Source organism: Pundamilia nyererei, unplaced genomic scaffold (genome assembly GCF_000239375.1).
Source record: "Pundamilia nyererei isolate P.nyererei 1_Seehausen unplaced genomic scaffold, PunNye1.0 scaffold00043, whole genome shotgun sequence".
Classification (NCBI taxonomy): Eukaryota; Metazoa; Chordata; class Actinopteri; order Cichliformes; family Cichlidae; genus Pundamilia; species Pundamilia nyererei.
The window spans coordinates 1890595-1906848 of NW_005187444.1; the positions used below are offsets into that span (position 1 = coordinate 1890595).

Here is a 16254-nt window from a genome sequence, read left to right on the forward strand (position 1 = left end):
TATATATATATATATATATATATATATCGGGGGTGGTGATTACTTGGTCCCCTGCTGAATTTGTAAGATTGCGTCATTGATTTGCTCAATTACAATGAAAAAAATTTAATCAGATTTTTATGGTAGTTACAATTTAATAAAGAAAGATAAAATACTTACTCAAAAATCCAGAAAAAAAATGTGTTACATAAAAGTTAATACATTTATTCACATGTCACTGAGTGAAATAAGTATTTGAACCTTACAATCCAGACAGAGTTCAGTCTCCCACCTATTGGCTGTGTCTCACATCACAATCAATAAATCATCAAGTATAGATAAAGCACAACTGTCCACAGAAAAATGCTGAGTATGATCCAAAGAACACCATCCCCTCAGTCAAGCACAGAGGTGGAAACATTATCCTTTGTGGCTGTTTTTCTGCTAATAGTACAGGACGACTTCATCACATTCAGGAGCCAAAGTTGGGACCACATACTGTAAAATCTTGGCCGAGAACCTCCTTCCTTCAGAGGTCTAAAGATGGATGCGTCTTCCAGCATGAAAATGAACCAAAACATACTGCCAACAAAGAAGTGGTTAAAGAAGGACAAGTTAAGGTCATGGAGTGGCATAGTCACCAGACACTCGGCCTCAATCTTACAGAAAATCTATGATACGTATGCAAACCTGGTGAACACCTATAAAAAACGTCTTCCTACTTCCAGCAGTTGCCATCAAGGGTTTCTGCACCAAGTACTAAGTCGAGTTTTCCGTTGGGGATCAAATACCTTTTTCTCTTAATGACATGCAAATAAATTTATAACTTTTATATATTTTGTGTTTTTTCTTGATTGTCTATCTCTCTCTCTTAAAATGAAACTACCATAAAAATGAGAGAATGTTCATTTCTTTAGAAGTGAGCAAACTTATTTCCCCTTCTGTATATTCCTTTACAGCACTAGATGCTCATAATAAATAAAGCCAAAGTTTCAAATGATGATATGAGTATGTGTAAAGGTAATCTGTGAGTCAAAGACCTATGAGCTGCTTCACACTATCCTAAATGTTCAGCTTCTGACACTCTTTTTCTATTTTGTATACCCCTGCGTGAATCAACACCGCATCACGGTGGAGGGGTTTGTGCAAGATTTCATGAGCTATGGCCAACTTGCCCCTGATACGGTCTCCCATGTCTCCCTGGCGGTGGGGCCAAACAAAGAGTGGTTCAGCAAATCCTGGTGAGTGGAACAAATCAAGGGTCCAGTGTACCCTGCCTGGGCATGGTTACTGAGGTCCTACCATCAGGGGAAGTGGTATTCTACATACACCGTTGACAGTGGAGATGGGACACTCCTGACTTCGACCGAGAATATAGTTAGAGATCCTCAGTACCATGCCTTCTTTACTGTAAGCATAGTCTGGGGAGGAAGTGGAAAAATCACCCATCACTGGTGTTGAAGTCGCTGATGTAGTTAAACAATTGAAAATGTTAACGAAGGTTTTTTAACAGCAGGATTTAAAGGAATTTGTTTAAGTAACACCACCCACATAAAAAAATGTTACTCAAATGAAAGTGTATTCACAGCAGTATTTTTATTAGTTTGTAGAAAGTAGTACAAATGCACAGACATAATGAAAACAAAAAAGGTATGTTTGTATGTAAATATTCTTTGACAATGAACATAAATAGGGTAGTGTAATACTGAGTCCAGAACTTCCTCCTCCAACAGAGAACACAATTCTTAATCAGCCTTTAAAAATAAAAAGAAACACATTATATTTGTATAAAATGTTCAAATGTGAGACAGAAAACTGCGGACCAGCTGGAAAGATCTTAGAGGGAAATAAAATCTACTCCCTTAACCATTAAGATGCTCCACAAAAGCCTGTGGTTGTGGTATAAAGCTATTACAACTGATTATTTTTTTAATCTTTGTATTGTTTTGGTTAAAGGGTCAGTGCAAACTTCTGAATTATATGGTTGAGAAATATAAACGAAAGCTATGATTGGACACCAGTGAAATACTTTGGATGGGAAGAGGACTTTTCTGAGTCTGTACACCTTCCCTGAGCTTGAAATGAGTCATCAAATGAATCAGTATTAGTGGTGGATCAATGTCAAAAACCTTCAACCAAATTTAAAAATAGCTGCAGAAAGTTTAAAGTTAAATTAGCAGAGATGGAAACTGACAGCACAAATCATTTAATTGCAGGAATAAACAATGGCCTTGTGCATTTTACTGCAAGATTTTGCTGTGATTGAGACATGTTGCACTTAGCGGCAAACAGTATATGAACATTTGCTTGTCTGGGTACTTTCATGTTGTTTGGTGTCAGGCTGAGTTTATGGTCAAACTTACTCTCTGCAGGTCAAATAAATGGTGCCTCCAACTCTAATGATATATGTACACATCTACTTTTTTGTGCACAATGGGTGAGCCTTGAAACAGTGATGATAACCCCAACTAACACCTCTGAGATAAACTGGAAACCCAGCTGTGACCACAGACATATCAGCATCTGTTGTGTACCAAACAGGAACAACTGTCAAATGGATAGTGACAGGTGTGAAGGAAAAAGAGTGATGGAACAAAGAGTGAATGCTCTTGCAGCAACATAATAACACCCATGATTTTGGATTTACATGTTTAACAATGACATGTCGGCAAGACTGATGTCCACAGTTAGTTTAACAGTTGCTTCATAGTCAATTGTGTCATTGGTCTATTTGAGATGGAGAGAGATAAACCAAATTCCATTACTTTAAAATAGCTCAGAGAGGAATAAACTGGCTAACTGCTAATTTGCATCCAGGCTATATCTAATGCTAACCTCTCAAGCAGAGCTTTAACCTGCTTCACTATTAGTATGGTTTAATTTGTCCCGCGTTAAAACAGAGCATCGACCGATAACAGTAGACACCGAATTTCAGGTACTGAGGGGGGAACCCAAAACTACGCACACCTGGTTGTGATGGACCACAGTTAGCCCGGGCCTTTGTGATAGGATAACGGACACTTCCATCAGCCAACCAGCCTGCATCACAGTGGTCCAATCCCATCAGTTTCCATGCAGCATACAGCTGGCCCACTTTGGCAATCTGACTTCCATCACTGGAACAAGCCTGGATTGCTTCAGTGAAGTTGAGCTTTGTTGTGTTCTCTAAGAAGTAAACTGTCCCTATCCAGAAGAGAATAATCATTGAAGAAACTGTAATGACCTGGAATTTTTAGATGTAAAAAAATGAACTCAAACATGCTCATACTCACCCTTAACAGACGCAGCGAAGCAGAAAGCGTCATATCGGTGAAGGACACGGTCTCGTTGTCCATAGCTCCGTAGACCAGGAGCCAAGTTCTTGCCCCCACAACCATCACGTGGGATTGTGATTGGATACTGCACTGTGCCATCAGCCAACCAGCCAGCATTACACCAGTCTAGCCCCTCCTCCCATGCTGTAAAGAGCTGCTCAAATGTAGCCAAAGTAGCATCCTGATCCTGGCACTCTTTTTGGGCCCTGAAGAAGTTATAATGGTAGCGTCCTTTCTGAGAGTAGTAAGGAAACACCACACCTGTATGTGAAGGAAAAATGTATTACAACAGTTTCTCAATGAGTACATTTCTTTTTTAATTCAACATGATCAGAAAACCCCAAAATACAACTCAAATAATGCTCATGTCAAATCTTAAGTATATTCTGAAATGTAGAGTTCAGAAAATCCTCTTTTTTTTTCATTTATGACTGGTAAAAAAATAAAGTCAGCATTTTTCATTTTTGTTTTGCAAATTTAAAAAAAAGAAGATTGTTGGATGGAAATAGGTTACATTTTACTCCCATTTATAAAGTGCCATTTCACATGAAAACACCTCCAAGTAGGGTAGTAGTCCCCCACAGCAGTCATCAACAACACAGAGTGGGCATATTCCACCCTGGCCTCAGATGTGGAAGTGCTATTTCTCCCCCCAGCCGCTTCACACACAGCTCAAGCTGGAGCCTATCATTTGATTATGCTAAAAAAAAAATCATATCATCTATAAAAAGTAGAACTAAGATCCTGAGACAAGACACCCTCCGCAGCATGACTGTGCCTTGACAATGTGACAAAGGACAGGTCTTGTGGAGTCCAACATGCACACAGCTATACCACAAGTTTCACGGGAAATGTAGGGTCACCAAAATACATTATTATATTCTTAAAATACATCTACAAACAAGAGCACCTTATAGCCTATAAAGCTGCTATGAAAAATAAATCCACTTATTCATTCATGAATCCTCTCTTAAGCTTTCACTTTGTTTAACAAGTTAACGTTTATCACAAACTTTGTCTGCATAAAAATAACAAAACTGCAAGTCCAATCTGATACTAGATGAAACTAGATACTGTTACTGTTAATCTATTTGATGATTTCAAATACTATGATGTCTCTGGTACTCAGGGCTGTTGAAGGCCATAAAATAATATGCATAATCTGCTATTCTATGGTAATGTGATTAATTAAATATTTGTTTTGCAATATGTACTGTTGGAGATCAAACAGAACTTGATACTGGGCTCAGATTTTAAACCCATTTATTGAAAATTGCTCATTCAGCATATAAGACTTGGGCTTCATTTCACTTATTTTGTACATTTTATATGGTCCTATGGAAATGTTTTCAAATATAAAATTAATTCATAATTTAGGAAACAAATAATAATTTACTTTTTTGCTATTAGAAGTACCATTATTATTTGGAAGCGTAGACCCTAATCCAGCTATGCGGTAGGGTGAAACCATAGAGAGGTCTCCATTCTAACACAGATGATTGATTTGATTGATTTATGATTTTATTGAGTTCAGCTCCCTCTTGCTCTTGGAACCAAAAGTCCACAGCATTTTTTGTGGCCCCCACAAGAATTAATCCAACCTGACTCACGTTGAGGCCCAAACTCAAAAACAAAAATCTTACCCCGTAGCTCCAGATCCACCGTCACACTGTCATCCTCCAGGCCATCAATCACTTCACAGCGATATCTTCCTGTGTCGTTGACCTGTAGCTCATTGATTACTAGAGACATGTCCCCTGGCGCTGAGCGTCGCAGGCGCACGCGGCCACGGAAGCTGCCGTAGCTGCGGTGGCGGCTTCCCATGGCAACCATAACCTCAGTCTCCTTGAGGAAGGCATCAGCAGAAACTTGTGGAGTCATGGTGTTGGCAGGCAACCAGGACCATTTGACACGGGTCTTGCGTGGTATAGTCAGTTCAGGCTCATAGTGGTAGTGACACGGAAGGGTGACAGTGCTCCCCCTAGTGGCTGACACTGAAGACTGAGGGGATTCCACGTGGAGACGAATCCCATTAAAATGAACTAGAAAAGTCAGAAGAAAGACAACATGTTAAAAGGCCGAATTAAAGCAAACAGAGCCAGTCTAAATGGAAGGTTTTTATCGAAATTTACCACCATCACAGCAAAATAAACTTGTACCTTCCCCCGTTGTCCTCCTGTATGAAGTCTATGAAGGTCAATTGTGCCTTCACCCAAATGGTTTATATTATAAGCCTGTATTTTACAGATAAAAACTATGATAATCAGTGCACAGTCGGCATGCATGTTTACCATTTGCCAAATTATTTTGAGTTTCATAGTAACAATACAAATCTGATTACACGATACTCAAGTCTGTAAAGTCTGTTTAGAGTTACAGAAACATGGATGTGTTTACCGAAATGTGGAGAAAAGAAGATAAAAGAATATCCCAAAAACACATGTTACATGTAACACAAACACACATTGCTCACTACTAACAGTATTTGTTTTGTTAGCCCTGGATGACTGCCTGTAAATTCATAAATTACAGCTGCTTTCCCACATCCTAATTAGTTCCGACCAGCTGTGTGTTGATGCATGTACCACAGAATGTGTTAATCATGTCCACACAAACACACGGACAACCTACTCTCTCCGTGTCCATTCCCGTTGCTGATGTCCTGGTAGTGAAAACCATTGGTGTAGCCGAAGATCCTGCCCTGACAGCCCGGCAGCAGCAGGAGATACACGCAGGTGACCAGAAGGGGGCGCGGTAGACTGAGCATGGCTGCAGCAAAGCTCATTCAGCTCCTTCAGCTTAAAAGCTGTCGAAAATACCCAACAGGACTATCACAATTAAGCTGAGCGCCACAGATTAAACGCTCTCGAACGATCTATATGTGTCTGTGCTTGAGAAAGTTACACACTATCGGTTAAAACGCAAGTCAGAATAAATTAATACGATTCATTAGGAAAGTTTGATTATTCGCGTAGAAAAAAAAACTGTCTGCGAAACACTTTCAATGAATTTGTGTAAAAGTACTCTCATTGATCCTTTCACATTTCTTGGCGTCAAATAAAGCAAATGCACAGACTGAAGAGACGGAAGAAACTTTCCCTAACAGCTCGGTCGTTAGACAAATGCCGACAAATCTCTCATCGTATTAGCTTAAACTTTCCTGAGTAACAGAAAACTATAAGCCTTCTTTTATCTTCACGAAAACATTAAAAGGTTTCAGCTCTGAAACGATTAGTGCGAACCGGCTATGTCCCCTTTATAAGTAAAGCCTTCTGTTTTACCACCTGAATAAAAAATAATGTTCATGGGACCAGTTATAAAATACAAAAATAATCCAAATCTCACTCACAGAAAAGCAGTTGTCCGCTGAACGTGTCTTCGCTTCACTTACTCCTCATCCTCTGTCTCTGCTCACCGGACCGTCCTACCAGCCAACCAGTCAGGGGGAGCGCGCGCCAACGTCACGAGCTGAGGCATCTCGAGCAAAGACCTCATCACCGATGAACCAATGAGATCGTCCTGCAATGGAGACACCGTCGCCGCAGCACGTTATAACTTTTTCTACCGACTCTGATGCGTCAACACAAGAGTGCCAAACTAATGCTAGTGCATGCAGCCTAGTTTGCCTTTGCAAGTGAGCCAAACTGCTAAATCCAATGCTCAAAAGCCTTTATTATAAAAGAGAATATCTCTGTGTGTAAGTATAGAGAAACTGTTTTCATATTAAATGGAAAATACATTTGGAAAGTTGGGTCAACTCAAGTGAAGTCATCGATTTTAAAATAAAACACGAATAAACATGTAAAAGCAATCAGAAGACTTAAAGCACAGAGAACAAAAACGGGTTTTAAAAAGGTTGGGATGTGATCGTGATTTACTACTGCAAAGGCCTGATCTTCACCATGTTTTAACTTGGACACCGTGAAAACTATGAGCATCTGTTTTGCAGACTTCAGTGATCTAATGGGAGTGTCCAGAGTTAAAAGACCAGGGCGTTGACGAGGTATCAGCCTTGCATGTTGTAATAAATGTGATAATATCCAACATTTTTTGATTGTAATCCCTTCATTGCACCTCTTAACTGCCCAGATTTCCTTCGGGGGTTTCAGTTTAGCTTCCACATAACTCCTTTCCTCCACTTTAAGTTTAATTTCGCCTATTTTATGTCCTAAAAGTAACAACTAGGCCACATTAATATTGTTAAAAAGAAATTTAAAAAACAACCCTAGCTTTCTAAACTGCCTTGGATTAGGAGCAATATTGTAGCCTACTGTTATAACATTTCTTTTTCAACTTAATTACTTTTAAATCAAGCTTCTTGCTTTATTTTTATTTTATTTTGTAGCATTTTATCTGTCTAACCTTAAGTAAACCTGAGTAGTGAAGCAGTTTTGCTTGAGAAAAGTTATCCAGTGAGCAGTTCAAACATTTTGACCATCTCACACAATTTCAATAGTAAAAGGTTGCATTAAACATTCTTATGTTTATGATGCCACATGGAATAAGATCCTAAACAGTAAATATGACTGCAGCACACACGTAGTGTACTACATCTTGCATACAGATGGAGCCTGCTATTTGACAAAAAATTTATAGGGGTCAGTTCAGTCCAGTCAACCTCTTTAAGACCTCACAAAAATGTGCTCAAATCCAACCAGACAAACCCAAAATTTAAAATAAAACCAAAACCTGATCTGTTATTAGACAAATGTAGCTGTGTAATAACAGATAACAACTATGTTATCTGTTATTTCGCAGAGTTTAAGTATAGGTTGAAGACATTGTAGCTTCATGTAAGCATTCATTCACATAATCACAGCTAAAGTTTAGAGCAAAATTTAGAGAAAAATCCTCAAAGCCTAATTAAAATTTAACAGTGCAGGTAGATTATATTTGTAGTAGTCAGTGCAAGCTAAAGAAAAAAATCCTCAAAATCTGGTGCCTTTCAAGAAGAGCAAAACAAAAAAGTTATTTATATCTTATTAACACCTACAGACATGTAAAAGCTGCCTAGTCTCTGCAGTATTGTAAAATTAGTCATTGCCAGCTTGTGGATTCGTGTATAATGAGGCTGACAGAAAATATTCCATGCCATGTTTGGCCCTGACCTCAAGTAAGATGGAAAAAATATTGCCATATGAACTCATATTTCAGTCACTAGCTGAAACAAAAGGAGACATTGTGGGAAACAAGAGCAATTCCAGTTCTCCACTGAGGCCTGTAAAATGTGCCGCCGCCTGAATATCTGAGTGAGGGCTGAAGGTGCATATGGAAGCTGCCCTCTTGACACTGCTACACGGTGAACCTTAAAACTGCCCTGGCACGACAGCACCATCCTCCAAATGATCATCCTCCAACAGAGTCCCTTCAAAAAAAAAATCTTCTGCACGCAATGCTTTCCTCTGTGGGCAGCCCTCTGCAGCCACTAATGTTTTTCTAGTGACTTCACTAACACCCAGCCAGCATAACAGAAACCCAAGCCCGCCACTATTCCTGCAGATGGTGGGGGGGTGTGGTAGTGGATTTGGGGATGTTGAGGAAAAAGTTGACCCAAATCCCTGGAAAACATTAAAAGAATGGATTTTAATGAGTAAACAATGTACATGCTAGTCATACAATTTGTTTGTTTACCACAGTCGCCACACTGAGAATGACACCGAGGGCCAGACATATGTAGTTTAAACACACGCTTTCATTTTAGTCAAAAATGTATGTCTCAAAACTTTTTCACATGTAATTTGGTTCACATGAAATGCCCAGTACAAAAAGTTTATCAGCTTTTGTGAAATACGGTTACTGTATGGAGAATGTAACCAAACCAAATCCATTCAGATTTAAAAGCAATATAATTCAATTCAGTTTTTTTATACAGCTCCAAATTACAACAACAGTTACCTCAAGCTGCTTTATATTGTAAGTTAAAGACCTGACAATAATACAGAGAAACCTCAAAACAATCAATCAGATGACCCTGTGTGAGCAAGCAAATGGCGATTGTGGGAAGGAAAAAAGCCCTTTTAACAGGAAGAAACCTCATGGCAGAACCAGCTCAGGGAGGGGCGGCCATCTGCATTAATGTTTTTTATGTTCTTGTACGTGTATTTATTTCTAAAGTTCACATAGTTTAACTGTTATTGTACATACCAGCCACATAAGTTGTGACTTCATCAGTCTGAGATTGATTGTTGATGGCTTTCTGAAGCCTCTACACACCAATATCATTACAAAGTGTCAGAGATTTACAGTTAACAAACAGTCAGGTGAGTAAACAACACTGAGACACTTAAGATTGACAACGTGCGGCACGGGTGAAAAGCTCAGAGCAAATCACACCGAACTGCAGTATTCGTTTATTTTTATAGGTTACATCGTCAATATGCAAATATAATCACATTTCCTGTCACGCAGGTCCTGATGCTGTCTGCATGCAAGCTGTGTGTGTGTGTGTGTCACAGAGTATGTGTGTTGCAGGTCAATTTCTAAGAATAATATAATGCAAGTCAACTTCTGCGGATATGTATTTCTGTGCTGGTCTCTTGTCAGTGTCACAGGGTCAGCTTCCTGTTTCTACTGTCTGGTGAAATATGTATAACATAACTTTTGAAGCATAAGCAATAAAACAATAAAAAACTCCCTAACACAAAGGTCCCCAGCTCTCTCAAAAATGCCTCCAGAATCAACCCCTTTTTTGCATTACTTAAAGCTAACTAGTATACAAGTAACTGGTATACTTAACTGGTAAGATAAGAAAGTTACCATTAAGAAAGTGCACTTTTGTAAGTGGAGGAACATTAACTGGACAAATCAGAGTTTTGACTTGATAATGGACCCCCCAGGTCTGTTTGATGGCCATATTAGGCCCATATATACACTAAAAGGAGATAATATACTTTTGGAGTCCAAATGTTGTATATGAATTATCAGTTCATTCCCGCAATAAATTTTTTGTAATTAAGGTAATACGCACACACACACACACAAATCGGTGTTATGGTCTCAGTGATGGAGAAAACAGAAGAAAGGAGGCGGTATTCTTTATTACCTCTAAATGGTACCATTTGTGTGTGTGCATGTAATCATTCTGTCTGTAAACATGATAGCTCGAAAAGTTTTGAATAAATTCTGATAAAACTTTATAGAGGTGTAGGGCAGAGTCATGTAAACAATCCATTAAAATTTGTTTTACATCCATCAATGTTTTTAAGGTCAAGCTAACGATTTATTGGTTGAAAATCGACATTGTCAACAAATAGAAAGTACAGTGTAGGCATTTAAAATATCATCACATTTGACCCTTGACCTTTAGTTCAGGATCAATAAATTGATCTGAAGGTCAACCTGATAATAATGATATATGGAGCTATTTAAGACTCTGCTTTTTACTGCCATTGTTTGCATTGACAGCTTAAAATTATTTAGTACATGAAAAATGACGATTCTATGCATCATGTTATTTTACAATGACATTATAGTTGATGTATGACATCAAATTACGGTAAGAAGTTATAACTGTTTCAGTAAATAATAATTTGACAATGTTAAAAACAGAATAAACTTGTGATGAAAAGCTTTTTTGACTTGATATTTATTACTGGACATTTAAACAAATTAACTAAACAGTGAAATAAGTGTTACACATTCACTACATCCACATAAATAACAAATAATTGTAATCAAAATTATGTGAAGTATATTAAAATGGGTTAGAACAGGCAAAATAACAAAAGCCTGCATTTTGTGCTTGTTTTAACTGGACTACAAACTTTTTTTAAAGTATATTTGATTACAACGCTCCTCCCTTAAAAGGAAATTCTGCCCAGAGAGCGAGCTAGCTTGGCAGATGTTTGTGCTCTCCAGGTGCTGGATGTTTTCTCAAGTCTTCAGAGTCTGACATTGATGTAACTGCTAATTTCTAAATTTTGAGATAATGTTGCGTCTTCTTCTCTTTTTCATGTAGCAACATAACTGAGATCAACGAGATGAATAATGGATTGCATTTATATAGCGCTTTTCTAGGCACCTAAAGCGCTTTACAATTCCACTATTCATTCACTCACTGGTGCAGGCAAACCACAGTTGCAGCCACAGCTGCCCTGGGGCAGACTGACAGAAGCGAGAGTGCCATATCGTGCCATCAGCCCCTCTGACCAACACCAGTAGGGTAAAGCGTCTTGCCCAAGGACACAACTACCAGGACAAAGAGAGCTGGGGGATCGAACCGGCAACGTTCCGGTTACAGATGAGCTTCCCAATCCCCTGAACCACGGTCGCCCAAGACTTCTAAAAATCATGCTAAACCACAGATCTGTGTGACAGGGAAGTTTGACAAAAATGTTTTGTCACAAGTAACAGTCAGGAATTATGAAATATATTTTACATACTTTTACAAAACCCTCTTTAACTGCCCTTTTAGAACTTTCAGAATGTCTACTGTACATAAAACAAATGGTTTAGGTGCACAAAATACAAATAGAGGCATTAAAAGGTATTCCTGTATAAAACATAATGGCAACATTAATGAGCTTAACCTTCAAGCTCAGTTGCTTTAGTGTTATTGATCCATTCTGTGAGAATCCCAGCATGTTAGCAAACCACTTAATTGCTTTGAGACATTTGCATCGAGATATTTCATTTCAAACCACAAAGGGCAGAGAATAACCAGAGTCACGCTTATTGTCTGGGAAAAGAAAAGTGAAAGGTTTGCCACCAGTATTAGGATATATGGAGAACTGTGCCGGAGAACAACACACAGCAATCCATGAAGTTTTCAAGAAGCATACATTTTCACTTTGCGACTTTCTAAGAACTCACAGACATTTCAATGTCAGTAGTGAATTTATGTATCTTTGCTAGCTATTCAACTGCAATAATATCACAGTCATGGCTGATAATCATCTAATGGCAGAAATCCCAGATCCGGATCACCAGGAACATTTCATCAGTTGTGGTTTGCCCACATGCCAGTAAACCCTCATCCTGTTCCTCCTCCTCCTCCCTTCTTTCCAGCCACAAACCAAACTACTGCTTGTTGTATTTGAGACAGTTATGTTATTACTCACGTTACATTCACATTATTGCCCAATGTCATGAAATGCTGTTTTTTTCTAAATTTTCACAGGTTTTTCATATTTGTATGTTCCCCCCTATAATAGGGCTTTTTTGTACTTATTTCAAGCTCGCACCCTCCTGATTTTTCTACCATTGCCTTCACTATGTTCATTACCATCAGAAATATACTCTGGTTTCAACGTAAATATTTATCTTGGGCTCAAAAGCGGGGATCGGTTTCTTTATTGGGACTGCCGTTTTATAGTGTGCAATAACAAAAAGTGAATTTCTACCTCATCTGTGAGGCTCCACAGTGGGCTGCTTCAAGGAACAGCACACAAACATGAACTGAATGACAGCAAGCAAGCAGATGTTAATAAGCCTCAGGTAGAGGGCACAAGCTTGAAGGACAAAGACCACCCACAAATATATGACATTAAATAAGGTGACCTTAAAGGGATTGTGAAAGCTACTACAAAATGTGCAAACAATGCCACGGTATACTCTGTCAACGATGTTACAACATCTCACACAACAACTCATGTTGAGCAAGAGTCATTCATCTTTTATAGAGCGTGAACATACATACTTGCAATTGTTGGGATTCTTTCAGTCTGGACCAAAAAACACAGAATGAAACTGACTAACACTGGCACCCAAAAGCAGCTCCAGTGGTGTTTCCAGATAAGTGTTTTGAGATCCAGGCTCAGTATTTTCTCAGAATGACATTTCTGGATTCGTGTTAAGCAATAAACTTACTTAGCTCCCAAATTAAATCGAAGCTCCTTCAGTTTTTAGCAGCAGTCCGAACAGTCATCAATAAGCTCCTACAATCCAGCAAACCTCTCCTCAGTGTCATGCTAGCTCATGCAGCCCCCACTCTCAGCCAGCGTGACAGACGTTTCCCCTCGTTCTATGTGTCTCTAAGTCATTATCTCAGTGTGTTTGAAGAAACCAAAACAGTGCTCTTCCTTAAAAAAAAAAAAGATGAAAGGTTTTAGCCTGGGGCCCCAAATGCCATCAGCCCCTGTGAAATGCTGGGAGACTGAGGCTTTTTCTGGGGTATAATTTCAGCAAGGCATCAACATTCAGGCCCAGAGGTGAGCAAAGCTTGGACCCAGAGCTCCGGGAAACAACATGAAAGAGAAAAGGACGGCTGTGTGGGTTTAAGTTTGTGGTGTTCGATGGAAGAGCCAAGGAGATGATGGTGTCAGTATGAGCAGTCACGCACTGTCATTAACAGTGACTACTCACAGAAAGGGACCGTTAGTCACAAGAGACGTGTGTGAGAGACGGTTTCAGTGTGACTGTAGTGATTAGAGACGAAGGCTTCAGTAAAAGGTCTGACAGGAGACTGAAGCGCAGGGCTTAAAGTGAGTTTCCAACTTAATTAATAGATAGAGGATAAAATGAACGGCAATAACAAATAAACACTACAATTTCTTATGTTTTTATACACACAAATGCAAAATCAGCGCCAATTAAACATAAAATGCCAAAATAAGGGGAACATCCCTGTATAAAAGCCCTTCATCACATGCCAAATAAATACCTTCTAAGATTTATTTTAGAAGAAACAACAAAGCTTTTCCACTCTTTATAGATAACACTCCCAGAGAAGTTGTCTGTGTTGTTACAGACCTGATTTAAAATAGCTGTTGTTTTCCAGGAGTGGATCCTTCCTCTTCAAACCAAATGCGGTGCCTCCAGTTTCCTACCAGCTTTGGCCCGATGCCACACTCAGCTTTTCATACCAGGAAACCAAACAGAGGGAAGTGGCAGCACAGATGCTGATGGGGAAGCTGCTAAGTGCTTGTATTTTCCAAGACAACTCAGGAAGATATAATTTACTTTCATTCCTAAAAAGTTGATTCTGTTCATCTGGACGTAGCGTTTCCTGATGAACAGAATCGACTTTTTGGGATTTCTTTATCTCCGTGATTGACCATGCATCAGGACAATGGACTTTCAGGTGTAGAGGATCTTGTGTTTTATGACCATGATAATGAGGATGTATGATGTTTTCTAATACTAAGGGGATAATCAAGACAACAACAAGAAATGCAGGTGATTTTAGAAAAGACCATCTTAAAAAAAATAGGATCACATTAATAAAGGATATCATCACACATGGAATTATCGCTTCACTGTCACTTCAGCAATTAAGATGTTTTGTTCAATGATGGTTCAAATATATAAATGCACCTTCAGGAATATTTGGTTAAAGGCCCGTTACCAAGTTTCACATTGACCAGCTGATTTGGTACCCATCAACAACCATCTGCCACAATACTGTCTGGATATTTGACCACTTCTCTTGACTTTTCTTGACCTTGAACTGTCATGGACCTGGTTTTCAAGCAAAACCAAGAGTTTTCAGTAGGGTTGAGGTCTGGGCTTATTCCACTTAGGGCCATTCCAGAATTTTATCATTAGCCTGCATTCCAAAACTAGATTTGATATGTGTTTGGGACCATTGAGTTGGAACACCCAACTGTGTGCAAATTTCAACTGTCTAGCTGTTGTTGAGGAATTTGGAGACAGTCCGTCTACACTATTCCATCCACTTTGTCCAGTGATGACCATCATGCTACCACCACCATGCTGGTACAGCTGATGCAGTCTTCTTAAATTTGAAAGTTTCACCGTTTTACTCCTCCAAAGATACCTCTTGTCATTGTGGCCAATCACCTAGATATTTGTTCTTCTCCTGAAGGCATTTGGCTTGTTCATGTGGGGAGCTGAAAAGCAAAAAGGTGTTGATTTTGGAGGAGTCTTGGTCAGCACCGACTCAGTCAGTAGTGATGTAAAAGTCACTTTAGTCTGGACAATGACAATGGCATTCGAGATGTTTTCTGTTCATGGCAAGCTCGAGCCTTGGTGGCTCCTGGGTTTTTCCTAACTAATTTTCTTAACTAATTTCAGCTTGCTCCTAAGTACCATAAGTTATATCATTAGTTCTGCCATTTTTCTCAGTATCAATTTTCGTTGTTAAAAATTAAATGTACATCGGGCACAAGCAATCAAAATAACTTATTCATTAAAAATTGTCAGTATTACTGAAATATCTGTAGACTGTGCTGTTCTTCCATGATGAAGATCCACACTGCCACACAGGAGAAAATCACAAACCTAAAGTGGTTTTGGAGTGTATCGGGTGGATTGAAAACAGAGGGGAGATTAGCACTTTTTTCACAATTTTAAAATACTTTTAAATACAATTAGCACTCTTTTATCCCAGACTAGAAAAGATCAAGCACATGGAATTTTCCACATCTGCCACAAATTCTGAGCATCCTACAATTAAATGTTGTTACTCTTGCTGAGTCATACAAATACCCAGGCATTTTTGTTCACAGTAGACTTTGATTCAGAGTTCATAAGGTTCATGAAAAGGTTTGATAACAGGTTGGAAAAACCTGCTATTCATTCCTTCTCTCAGGATTCTCTTTGTTTGTTTGTTTTTGAATTACTCATAAAATTATGAAACAGTTCCAGAAAGATTAAAGAGGTGGGGATGGCCCTACTTTTAACTGATAAACCTTTGAAACTGAGCCCATCTTGGGAGAAAACAAAAAAAGCATGACACAGCTCTCCTATTAATAATCAACTTGAAATATAATATTTAATGTTCTCAAGAAAATAACAGAAAGCCTATTGGCATCCAGTTAAATGCAATTTATTTATAGTGTGGTTTTCAGCGGTGGTGGAAATATGCTGTGTCAAGAAAGCCCCTGTGATAATGTCTTCAAACCACATTAAGTTCTTCTTTCATTTAAGTTTAAACTCATTAAAACTGGTTTCATATACCACGCACCTTCAAATGTCAACAACTTCAAACTGCCCTTGAATTGGAGATTTAGCCCCCACGTATAGGCTTAATCATCTCATGTTTTTATCATTCTTTCAACTG

General features: G+C 38.8%; 1 protein-coding gene across 1 annotated transcript; it reads right to left on the reverse strand.

Moving 5' to 3' along the window:
* Nucleotides 1–1565: 1565 nt before the first annotated feature.
* hapln3 (hyaluronan and proteoglycan link protein 3) lies at nucleotides 1566–6728 on the reverse strand. The gene is made up of 5 exons (XM_005731469.1): nucleotides 6643–6728; nucleotides 5925–6099; nucleotides 4937–5335; nucleotides 3252–3554; nucleotides 1566–3162 (listed from the first exon to the last, which is right to left on the reverse strand). The coding sequence occupies exons 2-5, from the start codon at nucleotides 6076–6078 to the stop codon at nucleotides 2846–2848; spliced, it is 1173 nt and encodes a 390-aa protein (XP_005731526.1). The 5' UTR covers nucleotides 6079–6099; nucleotides 6643–6728; the 3' UTR covers nucleotides 1566–2845.
* Between the last annotated feature and the right edge of the window lie 9526 nt (nucleotides 6729–16254).

Coding starts and splice junctions, on each gene's coding strand:
- hapln3 (XM_005731469.1), bottom strand. CDS start 6,078: ATGAGCTTTGCTGCAGCCATGCTCAGTCTACCGCGCCCCCTTCTGGTC. Junction 5,336..5,924: donor CGGGAATGGACACGGAGAGA/GTAGGTTGTCCG, acceptor TGACTTTTCTAG/TTCATTTTAATGGGATTCGT. Junction 3,555..4,936: donor GGTGGATCTGGAGCTACGGG/GTAAGATTTTTG, acceptor CTTCACATACAG/GTGTGGTGTTTCCTTACTAC.